This window comes from Euphorbia lathyris, chromosome 10, assembly GCF_963576675.1.
Source record: "Euphorbia lathyris chromosome 10, ddEupLath1.1, whole genome shotgun sequence".
Classification (NCBI taxonomy): domain Eukaryota; kingdom Viridiplantae; phylum Streptophyta; class Magnoliopsida; order Malpighiales; family Euphorbiaceae; genus Euphorbia; species Euphorbia lathyris.
In genome coordinates this window covers 61,669,696-61,695,751 of record NC_088919.1, presented here as the reverse complement: position 1 = coordinate 61,695,751, position 26,056 = coordinate 61,669,696, and the positions used below count along the sequence as shown (strand labels likewise).

Here is a 26,056-nt window from a genome sequence, read left to right as displayed (position 1 = left end):
GAGTGGTCTGAGTGAGTTGTTGCTTGTTGCAGCCATTTAATTTTCTTTTCGTGTAATTTTGATGTGGAGTTTAATCTACGTGGAAAAATTACATTAGAGTTAGAATAAAGGGCTTAAGCCAAAGATCAAATTAATAATCCATTTTAATTCGTTATTGGTGATATTTATTTGGCTACAGCATACCTGTTAGGGCACGTCATACACTATAGCACTACCTAGGAGGAAGAGGTGTGAATCTGGAAAGCACTTTTAAGCGACTCAATATTTCATTATCCGGATTAATTAAGTGATACGGCTTTAACATATAATTATCGCGGGTGATGATCTGGTGATCGTTGCTACTTATATTTCATGTTATACTAAGCAATTGTATAATTAAAATAAACATAGAGACTCTATGGGCCTTATAATACATCCTAGTGAAACTAGATAAACTATCTAATCTTCACGGGCTTGCTTCAAGTCTCATTGGGCTCCCACCATGGGCTTGGACCATTTGGGCTTCTTCATGATCAATTACAATTTTTTTATGAATAGAACCTATTCTAAAAAATTACATTAATGAAAGAATGGCACGCAGGCCATATTTCCCAAAATAAATTAAATTACAAACCGACTTTAATTTAGGCCCCATAGAACTCTATAACACATTGCTGCACGGTAAGACATATAAATATAATGCATGATCATGGCATTCCAAAATCATCTAATAAAGTTAAGCCGAGTTACTTATGGTGAAATCGTAAATTTTTTACCATATGTGACTAAGGCTCATAAAGGCCCAAACGGTTAACATCCATTTATATGCAAAATTATAATTTCGCTCCCACTAAATTTTTAGGGTCGTCACATATCTAAAATTTAGCCCTCCCAATTTAAACCGGTGTCACGGTCTATTGGGCCAATTTCACAAATTAACCATATTCAATTTTATACAAATTATCAATTCGATTAAAAATTAAATATGCATGCCAATCAAAACATTTTAATACCAATTAATTTTATTCAAAACACGTTTAATAAATTAAACGGTATTAGGACACAGATTTAATTAAAATTACCCGAGAAAAATTTAAAAGATTAAATCTGTCCCAAACACCAAATTTAAAACTAAATTCGGTGATTTCGCGTTCAGGAACGACAGTCGAGGCTGCTGTCTGTGGACAGCAGCAGTGCCGCTGTCCGCCAGACAGCAGCCGCGGGGCTGCTGTCCGTGGACAGCAGTCCCGCGATTACCGTTCCGCGAACCCGGACTTTTTTTTTTCTGTTTTAAAAAATAATGGCTGCTGTATTTTATTTAATTTATTATTTCAAAAATAATAATCTCATAACGAAACAAAAAAAATACAGACAGAAATAAAATTAGAAAACTTCCTAGAACAATTCTATACGAGGAATTAATAGGAAATTTCAAAACTTGATTTGGAAAAATAACAAAAACCAAATCTTATTAATTTTCAATCAATCAAAACGGACTAAACCATGGCTCTGATACCACTGTTAGGGATTAAAGCCAGTTAATCAACTGTAGCGCAGCGGAATTTCGGTTTAAAATTTATTTCTAATCCCTTTGAGTTTGATCTTTGCCCGTTAACCATTGATTGAATAAAACCTTTTGATCCGTTTAAGGATATAAACATACTCGGACTGTCTCTTCTAGAGACGGCTGAAGAATCCACAAGGTAGTGAGATCTCCGTAGTCATGTGCACGAACAGCTATTGAGCTAGAACCGGTGCTAGCCGAAGAACGAAGAATAACTGTAGAGATTTTGTTATTTGCCAAAAAAAACAAAATCCACTTTCCTCAAAGTGGTGGTGGTTCTGCCGAAATCCTATTCTAAGGATTAATGGTGGCCGAATTTGTATCTTGATTAGTTAGGGTTTTAGTGTTTTAATTTATATATATAGTGTATTCCTAAACCTAATTGATTTAGGGTTAATTGGTTAATTACAAAACTAATCCAATCCTAATCTAATTACATAAATAAATACCAATAATATTTATTCTATGCAATTAATTATGATTAGATTAAATTTAATTACCCCAATTAAACAAACAACACTAATTAATAAATTAACGTATTAGTTTAATTAATTATTCACCGAATGCAATTTCATTAATTTACAAATTAATTAATTACATCCCGTAAACTAATTAATCAATTAAATACTCAACACTTAAGACCATTAATCAATTACCTTGATACAAAGTATCAATTAATCAATTAATTAACCACCAATTAATTACCTTGATATTTTACTATCAATCAAGTAATTAATTTCATCTCTCCAATGTACCGTTCTATAAGTTCTAACTCAGATGTTCGATGTGCACGATCCTATAGGACTGTTCTTAGCTAGCAGTGGGCTCACGAACCACAGACAGTAAGTGGGTTCTAGCAAACCATTACTGCCCCTAACCAAGACAGAGTTTCAGCAGTCTAAAGATGCAGAGACCCTGTAGTTATCTTTTAACGACTTTTTCCATTTGATATCGATATTATAAACTAGAGGCATGGCGGCTGTCATCCTCTCTGTTGTTTATGATATTTCTTGATCTTAAGTAGATTAATGAATCAGATAAGTAAACTACTTATCTGGGTGTGGCCACACACTTATCAATCTCACTTATCAAGTGGCCTATGATATCATCTCAGTATTACGTGAGTGGTAATTCCATCACTTCACTATCAATACCAATGCGTTCACCTGTTCACCCAATCATACCCGTATTTGGCATCCTGTTACAGACCTGTTAGGCGTATGTCAAAGTGAACCGGATCCCACATTGATATTATAATGAAATCTGGTCTGAAGACAGTTAGAGACCTACTTAAGAAAACTAATGACACAACCACCATATAGTTTTCTCGGGCGGATCGATCCAGTCACATGTATACAACATGTACCCATATTCACAACTGACTTATCAAGTGCTATGGCTAGTATCGATTACTACCATACAGTCGTCGAATATACAAGTCTGTGGTCCTAATCATTCCCATGATAGAATAGACTTGGGATATGGTTTTACAATTATCAATCAATGGATTCTCTATTCATATTATAGCACAAGATATAAATGAACTAGATTAATGCCTTTATTAATGTGACACAAATACATTTTATAAGAACCAATGCCTATGAACTAGGGCACACTAACAGTCTCTAACTGCATCGATATATTATAATTCAACCCTCTCTAACTGCATCGGTTTTATTATAATTCAACTCTTTTAGCCTTTTGGACTCATAAGCAATTGAATTATGAATTATGTGTTGACAAGTGAACCATGTGCACTTGAATTATGAATTATGTGGTGATAACCTACATATGTGCAATTGAATTATCAATTAAATTGGACTCATGTGACCTTTGAATTATTATACTTTTAAGGGCAAATAATTTATTAGTCTCTATTTTTTTTACGTAACAAACTCTTTAGTCCATCTATTTTGAAAAACATTAGAAGGTCCCTGTCTTTTATCAATATTAATCATTTGGTCCTTTTATCTATTTTTTTTAGATTTTAAACCGAACATATTTTAGTTTTAAGCATAACCATTGTACTATACAAAATGATCATGTTACTCTGCACTGGACTTTAAAAATTTACCGTCATCTGCACGGTTAAAATTAGCTCCCCGCCTCCTCCTCCCAAATCTTAATTCCTGGTTCTGACACTGATAAGGGAAACATGGTACCTATCAATAGGGTTGTAGTGTATCATTAACCACATGATCATATGCTTTGAGACAGTGAAGAATTGCAGCGATGTTTGTATTACATGCACGATAGTTCATCGGATTCAGTTTTATACTAATAGCTGGCATTGAGGAAACATAAGGTTGAGACAGGAAAATAGTAGTCGAGGGCACAAAATATGGGTATTGTTGCGACTGGTAATAGGGTCAAATAAGAGGTTACTCGAGTCGAATGTGATGAGGCTGTTGGGAGGTGAACGTAAACTGAACATTGTGTTGTTGGGATATGTTTAACCGAAAAAGGATATGTTTAACCGAAAACCGTATCAAATTTGTGTTTAAATATAAAAAAAATATAATTTTAATTATATTATATATTCTTCGTACTTCAATTTGTACAAGAAACCTAAAATTTTAGTTTTAAATATTATTGAATTAATTTGTAATATGTGAGTTATTTGGTTAATTGGTTTTGAAATTACAAAATCCAAATCAATGAAAATCTCATAATTTATAACATTTTAAACAAAGTTTTGGTTATTTGGTTAATTAGTAACCGAACGAACTGAAAATTTTCGGTTCAATCAAATTCGATGATTTTAGTTATTTGATACAGTTCAGTTTTTAAAAATACACAAATATTGGTTTGGTTCGACTAATAATCGAACCGAATCGATGCTCGCTCCTACACAATGATTACATAACATAACATAATTTAGCGTAACGTAAAACCACATTGACCATATATTATATTGTTTTTATTGAAAATATGTATGATGACATTTTACTCCTCTTTTTAACTTGTAATTCTTCTCTCTCTCTCATCTCTCCTCTTTTATCACTTTTTCAAATTACAATAACTATTTGTTTTTTGGTTTTTCTTTCAATCATAAGTTGAATATATTTATATTGTTTAACCACAGGATTGTGGTGGAGCGGTAAAGGCTCCTCCTCTCTTAACCAAAGGTCCAGTGTTCGATCCTTGTTTTTGTATTTTTTATTTGTTAGTCAACAAATTATTATATAAATTCAATTAAAATATGCATTATATTATCTAAAAATAATAATATAAAATTATTTAATATAGAAAAACATGTATATTTGTAACATATATTTTTTAAAATTTGCAAACATCAATATTTCAGCAACAATATCGTTGAAACAACTTAAAATTAAATTATAGTAAACCATAAAAATAAATTCACAATAAAAAATGTTTTTGTTCATTGTCGCTTAGGCGGTACCTAAGCGGTCTAGGCGGCGTCAAGGCGGCCTAGGCGGAGGCAAGACGGCTAAAAATCACTTAGAAGTCAATAAAACGACTAGAGGAACTAATTGGAGAAAATCACGGTGGATTCTCAATTTTGAGCGTCTAGGCGGAGCCTGGGCGGACCTGACTGCCTTCGTTTCCAACAATGATAATGATAAAATTGCAAAACAAAAAGATGAGTACAAAAAACCTTATAGTATAACAGAAAAAACAAAATGAGCACCATATATAATAGTATATAATAACCTTTTTTTTTTAAAAAGAATAGTATATAATAACTGATTAGTGTATTTTGCAATATTTGGAAGACTAAATAATTGTTTACCTTTTTAATTTGGGTACAAAACATATATAATTGACATGAATAAATTATATCATATAATGGTTTTACAGGATTGTTAAGTAGGTTAACGATAATATCAAAACCAAAAAAGTGAAAACATTCCGTCGTTGTAGTATAGTGGTAAGTATTCCCGCTTGTCACGCGGGTGACCCGGGTTCGATCCCCGGCAACGGTGATTTATTTTTTTGGAACAATTTAAAGTTTTATTTTTGGAGAACAATATTACTTATGTTTCGTTATCTTATGAATAAGGATGATATTTCACCTAGCCTAGGTGATACACGTTGGGGTTCTCATTATAAAACGATAATTCGTCTTTTTGAGATGTGGGATTCAGTTATAGAAGTTCTTATAGTTATTTCAAATGATGGGGAATCTCGTGCCACTGCTGATAGTTTGGTTGTCAAAATGTTAGATTTTGAATTTGTGCTTATTGGAAAGTTGATGGCGAGTCTATTTGGGAGGACACATGCTTTATCACAATTCTTACAAGTTAAGAATCAAAACATAGTACATGCTATGGAGTTTGTTAAAGTGGTGAAAAGTGGCTTACAAGTATATAGGGAAGATGGTTGGGAAAAGTTGTTGAAAGAAGTTACTGAATTTTGTGAAGCACGAAATATACCCGTACCTATTATGGAAGATATCATTCAAAGTCGTGCTAGACAACTTATTGATGGAATGCAAAAGATTCATCTCCACCGTTTTCGGATAGATATCTTTCTCGAGGTACTTGATTTTCTTTATGCCATCTAATTATATATTAATTAAATTACATTAATCTTCATTGCATTCTAATTGTTTTTATATTCCTACAAATGCTAGGCTGTTAATGCTATTGCTTCAGAGATGGACCATCGTTTTAATGAGTCAACTTCTGAGTTACTTGTGTGCATGTTGTGTCTTAATCCTTCCAATTCATTTGCCCATTTTGATCATGAAAGACTACTTCAACTTGCCAAGTTATATTCAGACGATTTTTCTAGTTGTGAGATAGTTGAGCTTGACCATCAACTTGGTCTCTACTTTCATGATATGAAAAACAATAAATATTTCTCTGATATTCATGATATTGGTGACCTTGCTAAAAAGATGGTGGAGAAGCAATATCACGTGTTTTATCGGTTAGTGTATCGACTTATTGAGTTAACGTTGGTAATTCCTGTTGCAACCGCTACTGTTGAAAGATGTTTTTCTGCAATGAATATTGTTAAGACCGATTTACGCAACCGGATGGGAGATGCTTATATGAGTGATTCATTGATGTGTTATATTGAGAATACCACTTTCAACAGTATTGAAGATGAAGCCATTTTGCAAAATTATCAGAATTTTCGGTCTCGAAGAACACTATTACCAACTATCAGTAAATCATAGATTGTCGGTAGCTCATTTATTTTGAAAAATAGTTATATACTTATCGGTATCTGTAATCATTATTTTTGATTATTTTGCAATAGAATTAAATTTTTATATAGTTTTATTTTTTATTTTTATATGTACATGGTGAATTTTTTTTTTACAATGTTGGGCTAAAATTTGCCCCCCCCCCCCCCCCTAATTTCTAATCCTGGCTCCGCCACTGCACCTAGGGGTGTTCATCGGTCTGAATACCGAACCGAAATAACCAAAAACCAAATAACACTTAAAATGAGAACCAAACCTAACCGAATAATATTAGTAAACCGAACCGATTATTTCGGTCAGTTCGGTTTGGTTTTCGGTTTTAAAATTCTTTCAAAAAAAAAACTAGTTAAAATAAAAAAATAAATTAATATTTATAATTTTATAAGTTTTAATTAATTTAGTTTAGTCTAAAATTTTAAAAATAGTTATGCAAATTGAGTAGCATACAACATAAAATTTTTGGCAAAGTTTGAAAATTAAAAATTAAATTTTAATAAAATGTAATTACAAAAAAAAATGTCGAATCAAAGTGATTCAAATTTTAAAGATATAAATAGTTGAATTCCAATCTTCTACGACCATAATTCACGTTACAACCATAATTTGCACTAATGTTATTGATTTGATCAGTATTAGTGCAAGGTTTGAATAGTATTAATGTATTTTTCTTAGTAGAATAATATTAATATATTAGACTTAACATTGATAAAAAAAAATTATAAATAGTTGCATTCTTTGGATGGTCGAAGGAAAATGCAAAGTCTAGGTTATATAAAGTCTCTATCTAAATTATAAATCTAATTAATCTCTATTTCGTTCGGTTCGGTTAATTCAGTTATTTTGTCATAAAAACCAAACCAACCGATATTTTTAAATATTTTAAACCAAAACCGAACCTAATAGATCGAAAACCGAACCGGAAAAAGCTGAAATTCATCGGTTCAATTGGTTATGTCGGTTCGATTCGGTTTTTTAACACCCCTAATTTCGTCGTGTGACATTCTTTGCCATGTTTCCTAATTGTTACACTTGCTCACACGACGTGTCGCTGAAGTCATGAGTTCTGTGAGCCTTGTTTGAGGCTTTCCTCCATTCCTTCACATTAATCCCCTCATTAAAAGGAAGGATTTGCAGTGAGATAGATGACACTAATATTATCACATCACAGCTGAACTAGTCGTGGCATATGATAGATAGCCATTTTCTATAAGAAGAGAATGAAGCCAAAAAAGTTTCCCAATAGCAATGGCACACTACACCATAGATTGCCTATAGCAACCAATTTTAAAAAATCGTTGCCCTAATATCGTTGCATTTTCTCATTTTTTTAATTGCTCATGTCTCTATAAGTGTAAAGCAACGATTATATATCAACTGTTACCTTTGATTTATTTTTAATTGTTCAATTTGAACTAAGGCAACAATAATATGATATTTGCGACATGGCGTTGCCTATTTAACTTGATAATTAGATAAAGCAACGGTGTACATGTAAAGATATTATTTCAACGTTGCATTTAATAAAAATTACAATCATTATACCTATTTAATTTTATAAATTTAATTTCAACACTTCTTAATCAAATATTCTATATATAATTTGTAAATAATTGCTTTTATTTACTAAAAAAAAAAAGAAAAACTATACTAATTGAATTTGACAAAATTATAGGTTAATAAAAAAATATTAAAAGTAATAAACAATAAAAAATTTCTTCCAAAAATTAATAAGGGTTAAGGTGCAAAAATACCCCTAACATTTTGGGTCAGGAGCAATTTTACCCTTAACATCTAAAATGGTGCAATTTTACCCCTAACATTGGAAGCCAAGCACAATTTTACCCCTAACGTTGATAAATTGGATCAATTTCAGACACTATTATAAAACACAGATATTTTTGTTCATTATTCTGCACCAATTGCATAATAATTCGTTTTAAAAAAAGGATTTCATGTTTTTTATAATTTAATAATAAAATTTGAGATTAATATTTATAAATTTGGTGGATTTTTTGATTTTTTTTGTCTAACCCGTACAAAAAGACAATATATTTTTTTTATTTTTTTTCACATCCCAACAAATGTTTGTAATTTGTTACTAATAAAATGACACACATATGAAGTGTAGATAACAAGATTCATGACCGAGAAGATAGTTTGATGAATTATTTCTCAAATTGACCCAATTTATTAAAGTTAGGGGTAAAATTGCTCTTGGCTTCCAACGTTGGGGTAAAATTGCACCATTTTAGATGTTAGGGGTAAAATTGCTCCTGGTCCAAAACGTTAGGGGTATTTTTGCACCTTAACCCAATTAATAATAAAGAAAATGCTACAAAGTGAAAAATGGAAAAAAAAATTACTATTTTTTAAAAAAAAAATAATTATTATTGTGAAAAATAATTATTTATTATAAAAATATAGTTGTGATTCAATTACCTTTTTAAAAGAAATAAAATAAATTATAAATTAAAAACTAATAGAAAAGGTATAAAAAAAGATTTAGTTAAAAATTATTCACTAAAAATTTAGCTAAAAACTATTCCCTCCAAAATAGTTTGGTCTGTCAATGTAAATGGCGCCTAAACTAATCCCTAAAATTTCATCTCCCTCCAATGTAATTATTCCACCTCTATTCTCTTTTCATTCCCCAAAAGGATATAACAAATCCTTTCTATTTCTCATGCCCTTTTTAGTTCTCTGTTTTCTCCTTTTCGCTTTCCAAATCCTCGGCATTCACCAAAGGTTTTCCCTTCGCTGACCCTCCTTCATCTTCATAGTTGGTCGATCCCCTTTCATCTTCCGAAAGGATTTGCCTTTGCAAACCCTTCCCCATTTTCACGGTCCATCCCTTTGATAACCGGCAAACCCTACTCCATCTTCAACAACGTAGAATTTCCCTATTTGAGAAATTTCCAATTTGCAATCCGACGCGAACCCTCCTCCATCTTCACGGTCGATCCCTTTGATAACCGGCAACCCTACTCCATCCTCACCAAAGCACGATTTCCCTATTTGAGAAATTTCCAATTTGGAATCAGATGCTATGGAGACAAGGCACGAATAGCAGCCTCCACCGGTCTTCGCTGCTCTCACTGATTCCATTTACCACTGCCCAGTGGATATTCCTTGGCCAGTTTCCAGTGCTAGGTAACTAGTACGTTGTCTCCTCCTTTCTCTTTACTTTTTAGATTGCTTTCTTAATTTTTTTCAGCTTAGTTTTGTGCACATGATGTGCTGTAATCATTTCTTTTTGCTATATTTGGGTGTTTGTTCAAACTGCATGTCAGAGTATATGCTTAAGCTTTAGCATTAACAATTTGTTGGCATTTGGTTGAGACTTAATCATAGAGATTAGAAGTTAATAATGGTGAAAAAACTTATTAAGCAATGATATCAGATATGTTGATTAATAAGGAATTTCTTTGTGATGTATCTAATGGTTGTGGAACAAGTTCATGGCTTTTTTACTATGGTAGATTGGCCAATTAGGGACTCTTTTAGATAAGTGATTGCCTGGTTGATATTTGGGAAAAACAAAAGTTGCCAGTAATCCTGTTTTATTAATGATGAAGCCTGTTTTGTTCAATTTCAAAAGTTCCTGAAAATATATTCTTTGCTTGACATTGATTAGTGTGTAAAAATTAGGAAAGCTCGCCAGTGCATTAAGGAATTAGAAATGCCATATTTTCACCATGAAGTTGTCAAAAAAGCATTGGTAGCAATTATTGAGAAGAGGAATGATAGATTATGGGGATTGCTTAACTATGAGTTTCCATTCAGGGCTCATAACCTCGTACTAGATGACAAAAGGTTTTGGAAGGGTAGTAGAATCACTTAATGACTTGGCTCTAGATGTCCCTGACAATGAAACAATTCACACGTTATGTCCAGAGCGCTAAACTTGCAGGCTGGCTGGATTCCTCCTTTTGTTTCAACAAACCAGGACTTTCTACAAATAGCGGAAAATATGTATGATCAAGAGTAAGCCTATAGCTAAACTTTTCAATTTAATGCAGTGATTAATACTTGATCATTTTGAGCCTTGATCATTTATAAAACTACACATTTACATTCTGATCAGAGCTCCGTTTAGGCTTTGCAAGGATTTGATATGTAGGTTGATGAATACTAAGGGTCTTAGTGTGTAAAAATAAAAAATTATAATCTCAAATGTGGGAAAACAATAAAATTGTCTGTCTTTTCGTCTGTAATATATATGTTGTTCTTAGAACCTTATCCAAGTTTTTCTCTCACTTGTTGATGATTGAATTTTCTTGTTCCGTAGAGAAAAGACAAAACTGTTATGCAAATTCGTTAGAGATTAATGGCTGCATTTCTCAGAAGAAACAACGAAATCTTTTTGCATCAATCACAGCAGGAGAGGACAAGCCATTTGATTTTTTGTGTGCTTTATTTGGTATGTATAGCTTGATTTGAACCCACATTTTAGCATCTTTCAGCTTCGTAGTAGAGGATATAGAGCTCTCTCGTAATGACCTCTAACCAAATTTTGTAATAGAATATTTGAAACCAATTCTGCCTCTTCTATAGAAAATATATAATAGAGATTATAGAGTTGAAACCAATTTTGTCCCTTCTATATATATGAAACTAAAGTCCTACATAGTGTAGTAGTATACTATATCAGGTCAGTTTTTAGTTGTTAATGCTGAAATCGAACAAACATGAGTTTAGTAGCTAACTCAGTATTGAAGGAAATTAAAGCTAAGGTATAGCAGCGGAAATATAAAAATTTTAGCCTACTTCCTTTTAACCATAGGATCCGTTAATCATTATTTCATATAAAGAGGGATAAGAAGAAATACCTTTCGATGATCAATCTACTGTTGCAAACGAAGTGCCCACAACTTCAAAGGAGATGTAAACTGTTTACCAATCTGCCCCTATCCGAAACAGACCTTCCAGACCTCCGAATGGCAATCCCTTCGGTGAAAACGTGGAAGAATATGTCTAGAAGCTACTGTCCAAAAATCGCGACGATCCGACGGTTCAATCTCCGGGAATCCTCGAAATAGTGAACTGACCTGATGTAGGCGAAGAAAAACGAATTTCTCCCTTTTGATTGTTTTTCCTTCTTTCGTGAACACGGTGAGATTAAGTTAGAATCAACCCTTATGAGATGCAACCAAAATAGATTGCCTCTAATAAACCAACACAAGATCAAAGAGAAAGAGGGATGAATAAGATTAATCAATCGATGGAATGCCGTATGAATTCTTGTCCACGAACTTGGGGAATAGAATTCTTTTCTCTCTCTCTTAAGCAATTTCGAAAATCACAAAGGGGAAGGCTTAGGGCTTGGTCGAAATTCACATGGGGAGGGGTATATATATTAGCTTGTATCTAAACCCTAGTTAGATAGGAATAGGTTACTCAATAGGAATCCAATTCGGAAAAGGATTCGTAATTATTATCTCACTATATATCTAATATATTTAGGATAATAATAATTAACCTAATTGGATAATTATAGGAGAATATTAATCTAATTAAAACTCCTAATTATATTATCTCTTAATTAATTTAATTCATATGGTATATGTGGAGTATGAGAAATGCTATAGAGCTCCCACTTGCTTTCTTGTAAATGCAAGCTTCTTCGCAATTTTGTTCGAAACCAAATTGTTTTATGGTTTCGTCAAAACGCTTGTTCCAGCTTCTAGATGCTTGCTTGAGTCCATAAATGGATCTCTGAAGTTTGCAAACTTTATTTGCATCCTTTGATATGAAACTTTCAGGTTGCATCATGTATACATCCTCAAGCAGGTTTCCGTTTAGGAAAGCTGTTTTCACATCCATTTGCCAAATCTCATAATCAAAATGAGCGGTAATTGCAAGCATGATTCTGATTGATTTGGACATAGCAACGGGAGAGAAGGTTTCGTCATAATCAACACTTTGTTTTTGACGATATCCTTTCGGTACCAACCTAGCCTTGTAGGTGCTAATCTTTCCATCCATGTCAGTCTTCTTTTTGAAGATCCATCTGCACCCTATAGGTTTTATCCTTTCGGGTGGATCAACCAAAGTCCAAACTTGGTTATTATACATGGAATCCATTTCAGAATCCATGGCCTCAAGCCATGCTTTAGAATCTGGACTATTAAGAGCCTCTTTGTAGTTTTCGGGTTCGTCGTCTAACACGGGAACCTCGTCATCATCTCCCACTAGAAAACCATATCTAACTGGGAGTTCACGAACTCTTCGTGATCTACGAATAGGTGCCACTGGAGTCTCATCTAATGGGACTTCTTCGGGTACCTCAACCGCTTCTGTTGTTTAAGTCGTTGTTTCTTCCTCTTGAACTTCGTCGAGTTCAATCACGCTTCCCTTTTGTGTTTCTTCGAGAAATTCTTTCTCTAAGAAGGTTGCGTGTTTGGATACTATTACTTTCTGATCATCTGGATGATAGAAGTAATACCCTATGGTTTCCTTGGGATATCCAATGAAGAAACATTTATCAGATTTAGAATCTAATTTGTCGGACGCAACGCGTTTGACATATGCTGAACAACCCCATACTCTCATGAACGAGAACACGGGTTTCTTACCAACGAACAATTCATATGGCGTGGAACTAGCGGATTTAGTTGGTACTCGATTCAGGGTGAAGAGGACAGTTTCTAAGGCATAGCCCCAGAACGTCTTTGGAAGTAAGGCCATGCTCATCATGGATCGTACCATATCTAATAGGGTACGGTTTCTCCTCTCAGATACACCATTGTGTTGTGGTATATAGGGAGGTGTCCATTGTGAGCATATCCCACATTCAGTTAGATAATTCAGAAAATCATCAGAAAGATATTCGCCACCTCGATCAGATCGAAGTGTTTTTATTTTCTTTCTTAATTGATTTTCCACTTCATTCTTGAAGCATTTGAACTTGTCAAAAGCTTCTGATTTGTGCCTCATCAAGTAGATATAACCATAGCGAGTATGGTCATCTATGAAGCTAATGAAGTATCTGAATCCTCCTCTTGCTTGGACTGACATAAGGCCACATACATCTGAATGAATGAGTCTTAGAGTGTCTGATACACGCTCACCTTTATTGCTAAAGGGTGTCTTTGTCATTTTACCTTTTAAACATGATTCGCATGTTTCCAATGATTCAGAATCGATTGGATCTATAAGCCTATCTGAATGTAGCTTTAGCATGCGTCTCTTGTTTATATGGCCTAAACGGCAATGCCACAAGTAAGTTGAATTATCTAGCTTATGTCTTTTGGTATCAATTGCAAAAATATGAATTTTATCATCTAACACATAAATCCCATTTTGTGATATTCCTGAAAAATAAAAGATCGAATCTTTATAAAAATTGCAACTATTGTTCTTTATTGAAATATGAAAACCGTCGTCAAAGAGACGGCTAATAGAAATAATGTTACGAGACATCTCAGGAACGTATAAACAATTTCTTAATTCTATTACAAGCCCAAAGGGCAAAAGTAAAACATAATCTCCAATTGCGAGGGCGGCAACTCTTGCTCCATTTCCCACTCGCAAGTTTATGCTTCCTTTCTTTAGTTCCTTAGTCTGTTTTAGCTCCTGCATATTTGTACAAATATGGGATCTACATCCGGTATCAAGTACCCAAGATTCAGACAATGAAACTGTATTTATTTCAATATAGAACATACCAGATGAAGAAGCACCGCCTTTTCCCTTCTTGAGGGTGGCTAGATACTCCTTGCAGTTTCTCTTCCAATGCCCGTCTTTACCACAGAAGTGGCACTCTCCTTTGGGCTTCTTAACTTCCTTTCCCTTGGACACATCTTTCTTACCTTTCTTGGGATGTTTAGAATTGAGAAATTTCCCTTTTCTTTTCCTCGATCCCTCGATTACAAGAGCCGGTATGGCCTTGTCTTTCTTCATATTGGGCTCAACTGATTTGAGCATGTTTGCAAGCTCTTCAAGAGAGGTTTGCAAGTCATTCATTTGGTAGTTCATGATGAACTGTGAATAACTCTCTGGGAGGGACTGAAGAACCAAGTCGGTACTTAATTCGTTGTCCATCACAAATCCAATACTAGAAAGTTTGGTAATATAGCCTATCATCTTGACACAATGTGTCATGACAGATGTGTCCTCTTGCATCCTGCAACGATATAACAGTTTTGATATCTCGTAGCGTTCGCACCTGGTTTGTTTCCCAAACAGTTCCTTTAGGTGCACGATGATGGAACAGGCATAGTTGCCTTTCTTTTTAATTCCGATGTCATCGATGCAAGTATGATGCATTCGGCATGATCGTCATCAGCCTTGTGCTTCTGGTAAGCATCGATTTCCTCGATGGGAGCATCATCCTCAGGGATAGGGGGTATCGATGTATCAAATACATATTCTATTTTATCGAACTTCAAAACAATTTTGAGGTTGCGATACCAGTCGGTGAAGTTTGAACTATTCAACTTGTTATCGGTAAATGTATTTTGCAGATTGGTGTTAGTCATGATTTTAAGAGTGTTTAATTAAACTGAGAGTGAGAAAGAGTAAACGTATGTTATTCATTTGCTTTAAAGTATAACAATCTAAAATTATAGGCCTTTTAATTTATTTCAGATTGCTCCCACTATTTTGCCAAATTAATAACCCTCCATATTAATTCGAAGAATTTCACAAATCCTTTAGTGAGCTAGGATCCTAACTCCTGAGATTTCGTCTTGACTTTAGCCAACAAGCTAGTCCCATTTGTTAGGTAGATTCATGCAATCAATCACATCTCGAATGTGATTCCTAGGTTATTGGGTTACTAACCACATTAGTAACTAATATGTCATTCATATTAATCCCAACCATTTTGCCCATTAGTTTATGACAACATGAGTTTGCTCATCCAATTATCATAATCTAATTTAAGTATTACCCCATATTCATGAAAGAACGATTTTCGATAATCCAGGTGTTACCATAAGACCCCGAGCTTGACTTTAGCCAACAACCCAAATGCCCCCAGTACTGCCGGCTGAATTATAATATTAGGGAGAGATAACCGATTTTAATAACTTGCTTATTTACTTAACTTTTAATGAGGGATTTTTATTTAAATCTCATAATCTAACTTAGTCTTGATTTGCTTTAGCATACATCAGACACACATACATACATACATTGGCGTTATGGACATATCATCTAAATTATTCCGTCGAGCCAGAGACGGAATAAAAAGGCCAAACCTAAGGAAATACTAACTATTACATATTTCTCTTTAGGTCTTCCGTCTTCTCCATGGCGCCTTGAAATTACATATTAATTTCTATACTACTATAAGAAAATTTCAACTGAATTGAAGGGAATTAGATGAGAGGAGAAATTACAATAGATAGTAGAAAGGCAGGACGCGCAGGCCCTATTTCAAAAATACCAAAAGACTAAAAGAGGGTCCAAATATGTCCATAACTCCAAACATGCATAGACTCAATTAAATAAATTTAATTGGTTGATTACATAACCGGCTTATGTAATATTTAGGTTAATCACATTAACTCGTCAAATTAACTTTCATCCAATTTTACATCTTATCGTTTCGTATCTTTATATTAATCCTTAGATTAATATAACCATATAAAACGTTGATTATGCTCGTCCCATTTATTTTGATTTTAATTCATTTAACACTTTGATTTATATATTGGTAAAAACAAACATTTAAACGAATTATTCATTCGATAATCAAAACAGAAAACTATTAATTTCTGAAAACATTCTAAAACAATTTTAAAACGGTTTTCAGAAATAGGATAATCTACAATAGATTTCCGTTTTATCATTTAGAATTAATAAAACTAATTTTATCAACCTAACTATAAAACTAATAGATTTTGTTATAATGATTATCAACCGAAATAATTAGGAACATAAGCATAATCAGTTTTAATTAACAATTAATCAAAACTTTATTTATCTTTAGAATTAATCAATCAATATTATTTGTCAATTAATCCTAACCATAAATATTTATTCAATCCTATTGAAAACTTCTATATTTTTATATATGAAATAACGGATTTAACGATGGCTCTGATACCACTGAAGGAAATTAAGGCTAAGGTATAGCAGCGGAAATATAAAAATTTTAGCCTACTTCCTTTTAACCATAGGATCCGTTAATCGTTATTTCATATAAAGAGGGATAAGAAGAAATACCTTTCGATGATCAATCTACCGTTGCAAACGAAGTGCCCACAACTTCAAAGGAGATGTAAACTGTTTACCAATCTGCCCCTATCCGAAACAGACCTTCCAGACCTCCGAATGACAATCCCTTCGGTGAAAACGTGGAAGAATATGTCTAGAAGCTACTGTCCAAAAATCGCGACGATCCGACGGTTCAATCTCCGGGAATCCTCGAAATAGTGAACTGACCTGATGTAGGCGAAGAAAAACGAATTTCTCCCATTTGATTGTTTTTCCTTCTTTCGTGAACACGGTGAGATTAAGTTAGAATCAACCCTTATGAGATGCAACCAAAATAGATTGCCTCTAATAAACCAACACAAGATCAAAGAGAAGAGGGATGAATAAGATTAATCAATCGATGGAATGCCGTATGAATTCTTGTTCACGAACTTGGGAATAGAATTCTTTTCTCTTTCTCTTAATTAAGCAATTTCGAAAATCACAAAGGGGAAGGCTTAGGGCTTGGTCGAAATTCACATGGGGAGGGGTATATATATTAGCTTGTATGTAAACCCTAGTTAGATAGGAATATGTTACTTAATAGGAATCCAATTCGGAAAAGGATTCGTAATTATTATCTCACTATATATCTAATATATTTAGGATAATAATAATTAACCTAATTGGATAATTATAGGAGAATATTAATCTAATTAAAACTCCTAATTATATTATCTCTTAATTAATTTAATTCATAATCCTAATCAAATTAGGATAAATGGAATAAAATTAATTCCTTACTAATACATATAAATTTCGGCCCCCTCCTTGTATTTGGGCCTTACTGGGCTCAATTGGGCTTCCATCTATTAATCATATCCATCTCTCTTTTGGTTCCAAGTCTTATGTGTGATCCATTAGGTCCTTACTCTTCTTCAAGAATTATATTTAATCCCTTGCATAACGGAATGATGTACAGAGTATGTTATTGGCAAGTCCGTTAAGAAGACAGGTTGATTCTGTCGTTAACCCTTCCGTATTAGTTACGGTATAATACGATCCTTTATCAACTACATCCTTGAACTGAATCTTATGACTATGGGTAATGTCAAGTCACATATAGCGAGACGTTCGTTTTACTTGTTATTGGCCGAGTCAACTCAAAAAGATAGGTTAAGTGAAATCCGAATTTCTACTCTTAAGCTATCACCTTGCAAGGGTTTAGAGTCGAGTCTTCCACAAGCGATCCTTGGATGTATCTCCCATTAATCGGGAGTGATAAATGCTCAATCCAATGTATAACTACCTTGAAATTACTTCCTGTGACACCCAACCTTTGCAGTTCACACCCCAGAGTCATCTCTGTTAAGGATCGTGGGACCACAGGATCAAAGTCTCACATTCAGTAATTCAGGATGACCAATTAACATTCCTTTGAGTCTGAGGATTAGTTATACCTATTAATACCAATGAGATGAACAGTTGACAAGGATGAATCTACCCATCCTGTTATCTCAAGTCGGATCCCCAATCCTAATGAACAACGTTTCACCGGATCTATGTAACTGTCCAGATATCTATATATGTGAAGCTTGTGAGATCAGCTTTCTGTCGGACAGAAGACATTGTTACATACAAATCTCAACTGTGATATATCAATCCTAAATATATCACTTGACTTGGGGTGGTTTTAAGTTTATTAGTTTATTATAAAGTTTTGTCTCACTTCATGCTTGTATGAACACTTTATAATCACTTTAAACAAACTTACGGATTTCCTTTTATTAGACTTTATTTAGTGCTTAAAATGTATTGCCTTTATATAGTTATAAAACATATATCTCATTAAAACAAATGATATAAAGAACAATTCATTTACAATAAGTTTGTATCCCGCAACAATTGACTATAGGACACAAAACCCCAACAAGTATCACTGAATCCAAATTGGTTAGGAAATACTTTTGCTGCACTTGTTAGCATGTTATTCAACTTGTAAGTGCTTGGATTCAAAGTTTGATTCCATCATCAGGCTTCGTATTTCAAAAAGCCCTAAAACTCAGTGTCGCCTCTCATTCCTTCTCTCCGTTCAAATATGGTGGGTTAAAATTCATTTGGTCCCTTGTTTCTGGTTGTTGTTTGTATTTTTTTGAGTTCTATTTGAAACTTGCATTTCGAATAATGATGTTTGGGTTGGTTCTTTCTCAGTTGGATTCTCCCGGAAAGAGGTAACACCTACAGCCTTGGTTCTGTTTTCGATTATTGCAGCTCATTTTTTTATCTCGTGGTTAGTGTTTTTCTTTTTTGGATTCAACCTCTTGTATCAATTTGCAATTTTTATGAAATTTGGGTTTCTAAAATTCTGACGCATCTGGGCTTGATTTTTCAGATTTGTGATAATTAAAGGTTTGAAGGAAAGTAAATATGCTATTTAATGGGTTAATCTTAATGAGATTAACGCCATTTGTATTCAGTTTCTATTTATATTTTGTCACAATTTTTCATGGAAACACTATACTCTATGAACAATGAATTTGACTTATATTAAGCTGCTATCAACTTAATGACTTGCTATAGTTTTATTTCAACAGAAACTGATATATAATCTAGTTATTGAGAATAGTAAAAAAGACATCTAGTTTATCCTACTTGTTAAGAATATCCATCAATTTGTAACCATAAATGCACCAAACCAAACACAACCTCTAACTAAAGATTGTGAATGAGCCAATTGGCTAATCTAGTTACCTCTATTAAATGTTAATAGCTACTTAATTATATTAGTTGAATTGGTACATTAAGGAACTAATTGCACACAGTTCATGAATTTTTTTTCTTAATGATAGTGGATGTGAACAGAAAGCAAAGCAAAGCAATAGTGAGTGGGTATATAGAGCCAAACAAGGTACTAAAGAAAGTGAAGAGCACAGGGAAGAGAGCTGAATTTTGGCCATAGGTTCCATACAATTTAGTAGCCTATCCATGTGTAGCTCAAGCCTATTATAAGAAAGACTAGTTAATTTATCTTTAAATTGCATCATTATGCTGAATTTTTCCCCGATTGTGATGTTCAGTTCTTCACATGCCCCTTTAATGTAGGACAAACATTTTTTTTAGTACAATTTTTTTCTATGATCATTCATCTAAGCTCAAGTTGTTTATTAGGCCTATAAGGCATAGTTATAGGCATTTATTCTTTTCAATATATGCATATTATATTTAAAAGAATAAAAAAAACATTTTTACGACTGTAATTTGAGATTTTGATGATCACACACCAACATTACAAACATTACAGAGCAGACCCCATTTTGAAAGACTCGGTCTAGTGAAGTGGGACTTTTGCCCCAATCTGTTGTTTCAGTCATTTCTTCAACCTCTTTCTCCTAGACTCTATGGGTACAAAAACCCACTTTCTCTTCAATTTTCTCCTTTTTGCTTTTGATTTTCCTTCGGAGGTAATTTTATTGCATTCTAAACTCTGCAGAATCTGTGAATTTTATCTAGGCCAACTGAACCAAAAATTGTTCCATGTATCCTATCTAGGCCAAAATTGCTCCAACTTGCTAAGGTTTATCTCTCCTATTAGCTGCATATTTGTATCTTAATTGGATCTTTATTTTTACATTTCCTATTAGTTAGCTGGCATACTCTACTAGCTAGAAATTTTGTAATTAGTCATATCTTGGCTTGTACTTCCTTTATATGGAGCAGATGGTGCAACAAAGAGAGGGCGACATTTCTAATCGAACTTATTCTTGAGGCTGTAGGGTTATTTAAAATTGAGCATTAAATTTCTATTCCACAAGAAAGAAAAATGTCCAAGTTTGGGTCACAAACTGATTTGAAGATGCAGGGTCCTACAACTAGATCCAGATCAAGGGTTGGTAACACATCCATAATTTTAAAGTTACCCTAGATTGATAGGGTTATTTTTATTGAATATATAATCTTGTTTGTGCGAACATACAATGATAATTTGCACTTCTTGTTGGGCAGATTAGAGGTATCATGGACTTCCCATTTCAAGTAAGGTTTTCTGTTTATATGCCAGTGAGGTGAATATTGGTTAGAGAATCGTGCTAGTCACAAGAATATGTATGTCTTCGATTTTAATTGGTTATTGGATTTTACTTTGTTATTATATTTATATCTAATAAACTATATGCCACTTCTTATACTTTGGAAAATTTTGTATTTACAGAATTTGTCATTTCAACCATGTACTATAGTTTTGGTATATTTGGCCCTTGTTATTTATTTTGTTTTTCATTTTGCAAAATCTGATCCTCGACAGAAAATTTGGGCCTTTATAAATGATTCTGTTAATTGTGTGTGATACATAAAACTATTTCCGCCTATCATTTAGGAGCTTAAAACGTTTCACTCTATTAATATTAGATACATTGACAAATTCAATCATGGTTTATTGTAGAATATTTAATTATTATAATACATCATGTAGTTTTCATGAACATGTAAAACATTGACCAACATTTTATTTTTCCAAGTTATGTGGGAAGTACCGATGCCTTACCCCCTTTTCTCTGTCTTGTTGGATTTTACAGCTTGGAGATTATAAAAGCATGAACATATAAAACATTTGATAGCTGTTAGCAATGCTCCTTGAACTAACTTCCTCAAGTCTATGGACTCTTAATCACATAATTTTGACTTGATAAGATTTTTGAAGTTAAAAGTTTTATTTTCATATAAAAGAACTCTGATTAGTTGGGTTTAACCTTGCAACATTCCAACACTGAAAAACGCTAGTTATTTGTAACCACTAAATAATACAGTTGCAAAGCTATGACAATGATAGCTAATACGTTTAAGGCTTTCATCTTCTTTTCTAGCAATACTTGTTAGAGCTTTTTGTTTCTTCTTAAAACTACATAGAGGGCCTAATCAGGGAAATCGGAACAGATTCTCGCACACTTAACAGGATGCTGTCTATTTCTTTACTACTATATTTTGATGTATCATCCAAATTAAAAAAACAGTATGTTTTGGATTTATTTTGTGCTAGAAAAGCTTCATATAAATTGGAGCTTTCCCATTTTCCTTTACTACTATATTGCTTGGAATGGAGTTTGTTCTTCTTTGATGTTAGGCCTTATTTGTGGAGCATCCTAAATATGTGAACAATGGTTTTTACATTACTAGAGAATCATATGTTAAACATTTACATTTCTTGTTTCAGGCACTGACGGTACAATTTCATGCATGGCTTTGTATTTTCTTTACAACAGTACCTTCACCAGCTCCTTGTACAACATTAGTGAATTAAGCAAGAAGGTAATTATGTCTCTAACTTTTTATTCTTGGAACACGTGGACATGCTTGAAATTGTAGTTTGTTAGTTGACAATTGAGAGTACAAATGGCTGATCCAAACTGATTTCTATCACAATTTTAGTTGCGTATCTATCCTAGCTTCATTTGTCACGAGACAATAGTTGGGTGTCTTAGGTCTGCGATTGCTAATAACTAAATATTATCATGTTCCTAGTTTGCACCATGGGGAAACCTCTCTGAAACTTACAGATCATTTGTAAAGTATATACTATATGATTGGTAAAATTACAATTCTATGAAAATTACAGTTCATTGGTCAAATTGAAGTGTATACCATATGATTGGTACAAGTGCTTATAGTATAAATTATATGATTGGATAATTTATATTTAATTTCTTTTCTAGGTTAATAATGATTTTAGTCAAAATAGGTACATATTTTTATAGCATAAACTATATGATTGCGTAGTTTACATTTAAATAATTTTGTAGGTTAATAATGATTTGAGTCAAAATAGGTACATGTGCTTAATGATTGGGTAGTTTACATTTTTTTCAGGTTGTTTGATGTTTGAAGATGGGATTTACTAGTTTAAGTCATTTTTTTAAGTTCAGTTTTCTTAGATTATTTCCTTCAATAAGAATTTTTATTATTTGGATTATAGGCAAGGCTTAAAGAAGAGTTGTCATCTGGAGGCGAAAACACTCACATAATTGAGGAAATACTTGGTGAAGCATCATCTTATAGTAGCTCATGGCTTGTTGGTAGGATAGGCCACATCAAGAAAAGAAAAGAGACTCTTGAATCTTCAGCTTCTATGAGTAAGAAAAACATTTCCGATGAGACAATTGAACAAATAAAAGCCGTAATTAGAGAGGAAATGAGGAATAAAGTTAGAGAGGAGACGAGGAATGAACTAAAGAGTGAAGTTAGAGAAGAAATGAAAAAGACCATGGAAGCTCAAGTTGACACTATTATACAAAGGTTGGCCCAAATGAACCCAACATTGAATTTAAATTTGGATGGGATTGTTGCTTCTCCAAATACTAATAACTCTTTTCCTTCAGAAGTATGTTGATGAAGGAAAAATGATTTATTTATGCTTTTGGTTGTTAGATACTTATTGTAATGTTAGGTACTTTTGATTGATGTTTTTTTTTGTAAACGAATGTTATGTTCCCGTTTATTTGAAAACTGTTGTCTTTTGGATTAACAAGTGTTGCGTTACATATTATAAATTGTTGCTATAAGATAATAAGATGTGTTGCCATTACATCAAACATCGTTGCGATTACAACTAAAAAGTGTTGCTATACACAATATAATGTTGCCTTTGGTCTAAAATAACATTGCATTAGTAAAATATAAAGTGTTGCTATAGGCTACAAAACATTGCCTTTAATCTAAATAGTCGTTGCTTTTTAAACAAATATCGTGTTGCTTAATGTCCAAAACATGTTGCATTTACTTTAAATGTTGTTGCATTAGATTGAAAACAAGTGTTGCATTTAATTACAAAGAGTTGCCTATGCTCAACAAAGGCAACATTTTTGTTACCTTAAAAGTGTTGCTTTAGGGTTCAAAGAACGTTGCCTTTATTGTAAATAAAGGCAATGGTTTTTGTGGCGTTGCATTAGAGAAAGTAACTGTTGCCTTAGACAGCAAAGGCAATGATGAATATACCAACGTTTTTGGAATGACCAAAAGTGTTGCCTTAACCCATTTTTTGGCCAATTGTAACACTCTTATGCTCCTAATGCAACCTATTGTTGTCGTTGCAGTTGGCCATATATGGTGTAGTGGCAACAACCTTATTCACTTTCAGTAGAGGAACAAACAATAGTAGGATGCTTTCGAGTGTGCTAGGGAGCCAAGTTGTTGCGAAGGTAAATACAATAGGCACCCATCGAATGACGGTCATGCGGACAACCACCTCAACTCACTATCAGAATAATACCGTGTGAGACGAATATGGGAGGGGGAAAGCATGAGACCGTAATCAAAGGTCCCTTGAATATAACACAAAATCCTCTCTAATCCTTTCTAGTGTTTATTGTTGGTCCCTTATAAGACAGTATTAGTTCCAAAGGGGGGGTGAATGGAACTAACGAGTAATTTTGGCGTTTTATAAATTCTCACTTTGTTAACACAAGACTCAAGAATGCACAATAGTTGGAATCAGAGACTTCCTTAAGATAGACAGAGGAACCTGACTATCTTTACGGTTCTGATTACAATTATGACGTTCCGAACCAAATGTTAAGCTTTAACAATTGAAGAAATATAATGCACTGCTTAAGTAGTAAGTGATGAAACAAGAATAGATGAGGACCTTTATGCAATGACAATTATATTATGTAAGTAATTAGAAGCAGTAAGTCAGAGGTTAGAAAATAGTTACTCGGCAGATTTATCCTGGTTCGGCCTCTAGCCTACGTCCAGCCCCCAGAATACCTTCTTCCGGGCTTTAATCCACTAGAGCACTCTTTCAGAGGTAGAGCACAAACCTTATACAAATAGACAGAGCCTTTGTAAAGTACCTTCCTTTACAATTACTCAACTATCTATACTTCTATTGCTTGCCTATAATCGAAGCAAACAACAGAGCTTCCGAAAGAGAATATTATGAAGAGTAAAGTTTCTTTTACAGAAATACAATGAAGATCTTAAACAATATCCTTGGACGAACTAAAGTAAGAACAATGCTTGAGTGTTTGAATATTGCTTTTGAAGATTGATTTTGCTTGAGAGCTTTTGGATTTCGTCAAATTGAAGTGAAGCTTGTGAGTTTTTATTTATAGGCAGTTGACATCAAAAGATCTGTTTGAACTTGAAGTTACCGTTCTGATAGAACGGAGCTTGTCCCATTCGCTCCTGGCACCTTTTTGTCTAGTAGGTGAAAAGGTCTGCCACACGTCCACAACTTCAGTCTTGGACCGTGTAATTCTGCCACCTTTTCTGTCTACTGCTATGGCATAGGTATGTTAATCTGACGTGCCCACTATGTCACTTATATGTTAGATCAAGCCTTGGGAATAAGCATGTTAGCTATTGATTTCTTTCAACTTGTGGACTCCGGAAGTAAGTAGGGTCTTCCGAATCCCTGATCAGGCTTTGTTTGGTGATGTGGTCCTCCGGTACAAAAATAAGCCTTCAATGTTTCTCAAGCCCCTTCTGTTTTTCTTTATTGTGACTTAGATCAAAACACTCAACACACAAGATTAGTAAATAAATCATTTTTAGCTTTAGTTTGTTTATTTGGGATTCTGATTAATTTAATTTTTGTCACATTCAAAAACTATGTAGAAAATCATGTTTCAACATTTATTAGTCGAGCACTGAAGAAATTGACACAATTTATTGATAAGAAAGGCAATATCAAGATGAGTAAGAGCTAAATACTATGAAGCTCCAACAATGCTTCGGAACTCATCCGAAGGGGCTAAACGAGTGTCAGTTTCTTTGGTCAAGTTTGGCGTTGTTGCCATAGGAGTGGGACAAGGCTTGATATCAGACATTTTAACACGATCCAAAATGTCATTGACATAACGGGTTTAAAACAAGTGAATGTCAGTCTTCGAGTAACAGATCTTGAGCACCAAACAATTAGATGCTCGACCAAGTTTATGAATTGGGAATTCGCGTTCAACGCAAGTAATGGTATGTTGGATAAGAGAGAGAGTAATGTATAGAACAAGATACATCTCTTATCTTTGTTGTGTCGTTGAACAAAGAGAGAATTGTCAGCATAAGACATGATAAAGCCAAGATGAGCCAAAAAAGTTTTAAACGAGTCAAACGTAACGTAACTTAGGATAACGTAACATAACATAACATAATGTAACGTAACATAACACAACGTAACGTAATGCAATATAACGCAACAC

At 33.6% G+C, this 26,056-nt stretch overlaps 1 protein-coding gene and 1 non-coding gene across 6 annotated transcripts; both read left to right on the top strand.

Annotated features, from left to right (window-relative positions):
- The first annotated feature begins 5,421 nt into the window (after positions 1-5,421).
- TRNAD-GUC (transfer RNA aspartic acid (anticodon GUC)) lies at positions 5,422-5,493 on the top strand. The gene has a single exon. It is a non-coding gene; the product is annotated as a tRNA-Asp (tRNA).
- Positions 5,494-9,352: 3,859 nt separating this feature from the next.
- Positions 9,353-23,379, top strand: LOC136208708 (uncharacterized). Of its 5 annotated transcripts, none has more exons than XR_010677244.1 (7): positions 9,353-9,875; positions 11,014-11,145; positions 18,904-18,969; positions 19,080-19,099; positions 19,718-20,754; positions 20,871-22,169; positions 22,834-23,379. XR_010677244.1 is itself a non-coding variant. In XM_065999825.1 (5 exons), exons 2-5 carry the CDS (start codon positions 10,700-10,702, stop codon positions 23,245-23,247), a joined length of 651 nt encoding a protein of 216 aa, XP_065855897.1. In that variant the 5' UTR covers positions 9,353-9,875; positions 10,509-10,699; the 3' UTR covers positions 23,248-23,379. The 5 variants fall into 5 exon arrangements, 3 of the variants coding, with proteins under 3 accessions (XP_065855897.1, XP_065855896.1, XP_065855898.1); XR_010677243.1 differs by having other exon boundaries at positions 19,080-19,158; XM_065999825.1 differs by lacking the exons at positions 18,904-18,969; positions 19,080-19,099; positions 19,718-20,754 and adding an exon at positions 10,509-10,709 and having other exon boundaries at positions 22,075-22,169.
- The last annotated feature ends 2,677 nt before the right edge of the window (positions 23,380-26,056 follow it).

Excerpts from the sequence above, each read along its gene's own strand:
- LOC136208708 (XM_065999824.1), top strand. The coding sequence starts at position 9,767 with ATGCTATGGAGACAAGGCACGAATAGCAGCCTCCACCGGTCTTCGCTG. Across the intron at positions 9,876-11,013 it reads TGGCCAGTTTCCAGTGCTAG|AGAAAAGACAAAACTGTTAT; the intron begins GTAACTAGTACG and ends CTTGTTCCGTAG. Across the intron at positions 22,170-22,833 it reads TTAGTGAATTAAGCAAGAAG|GCAAGGCTTAAAGAAGAGTT; the intron begins GTAATTATGTCT and ends TTTGGATTATAG.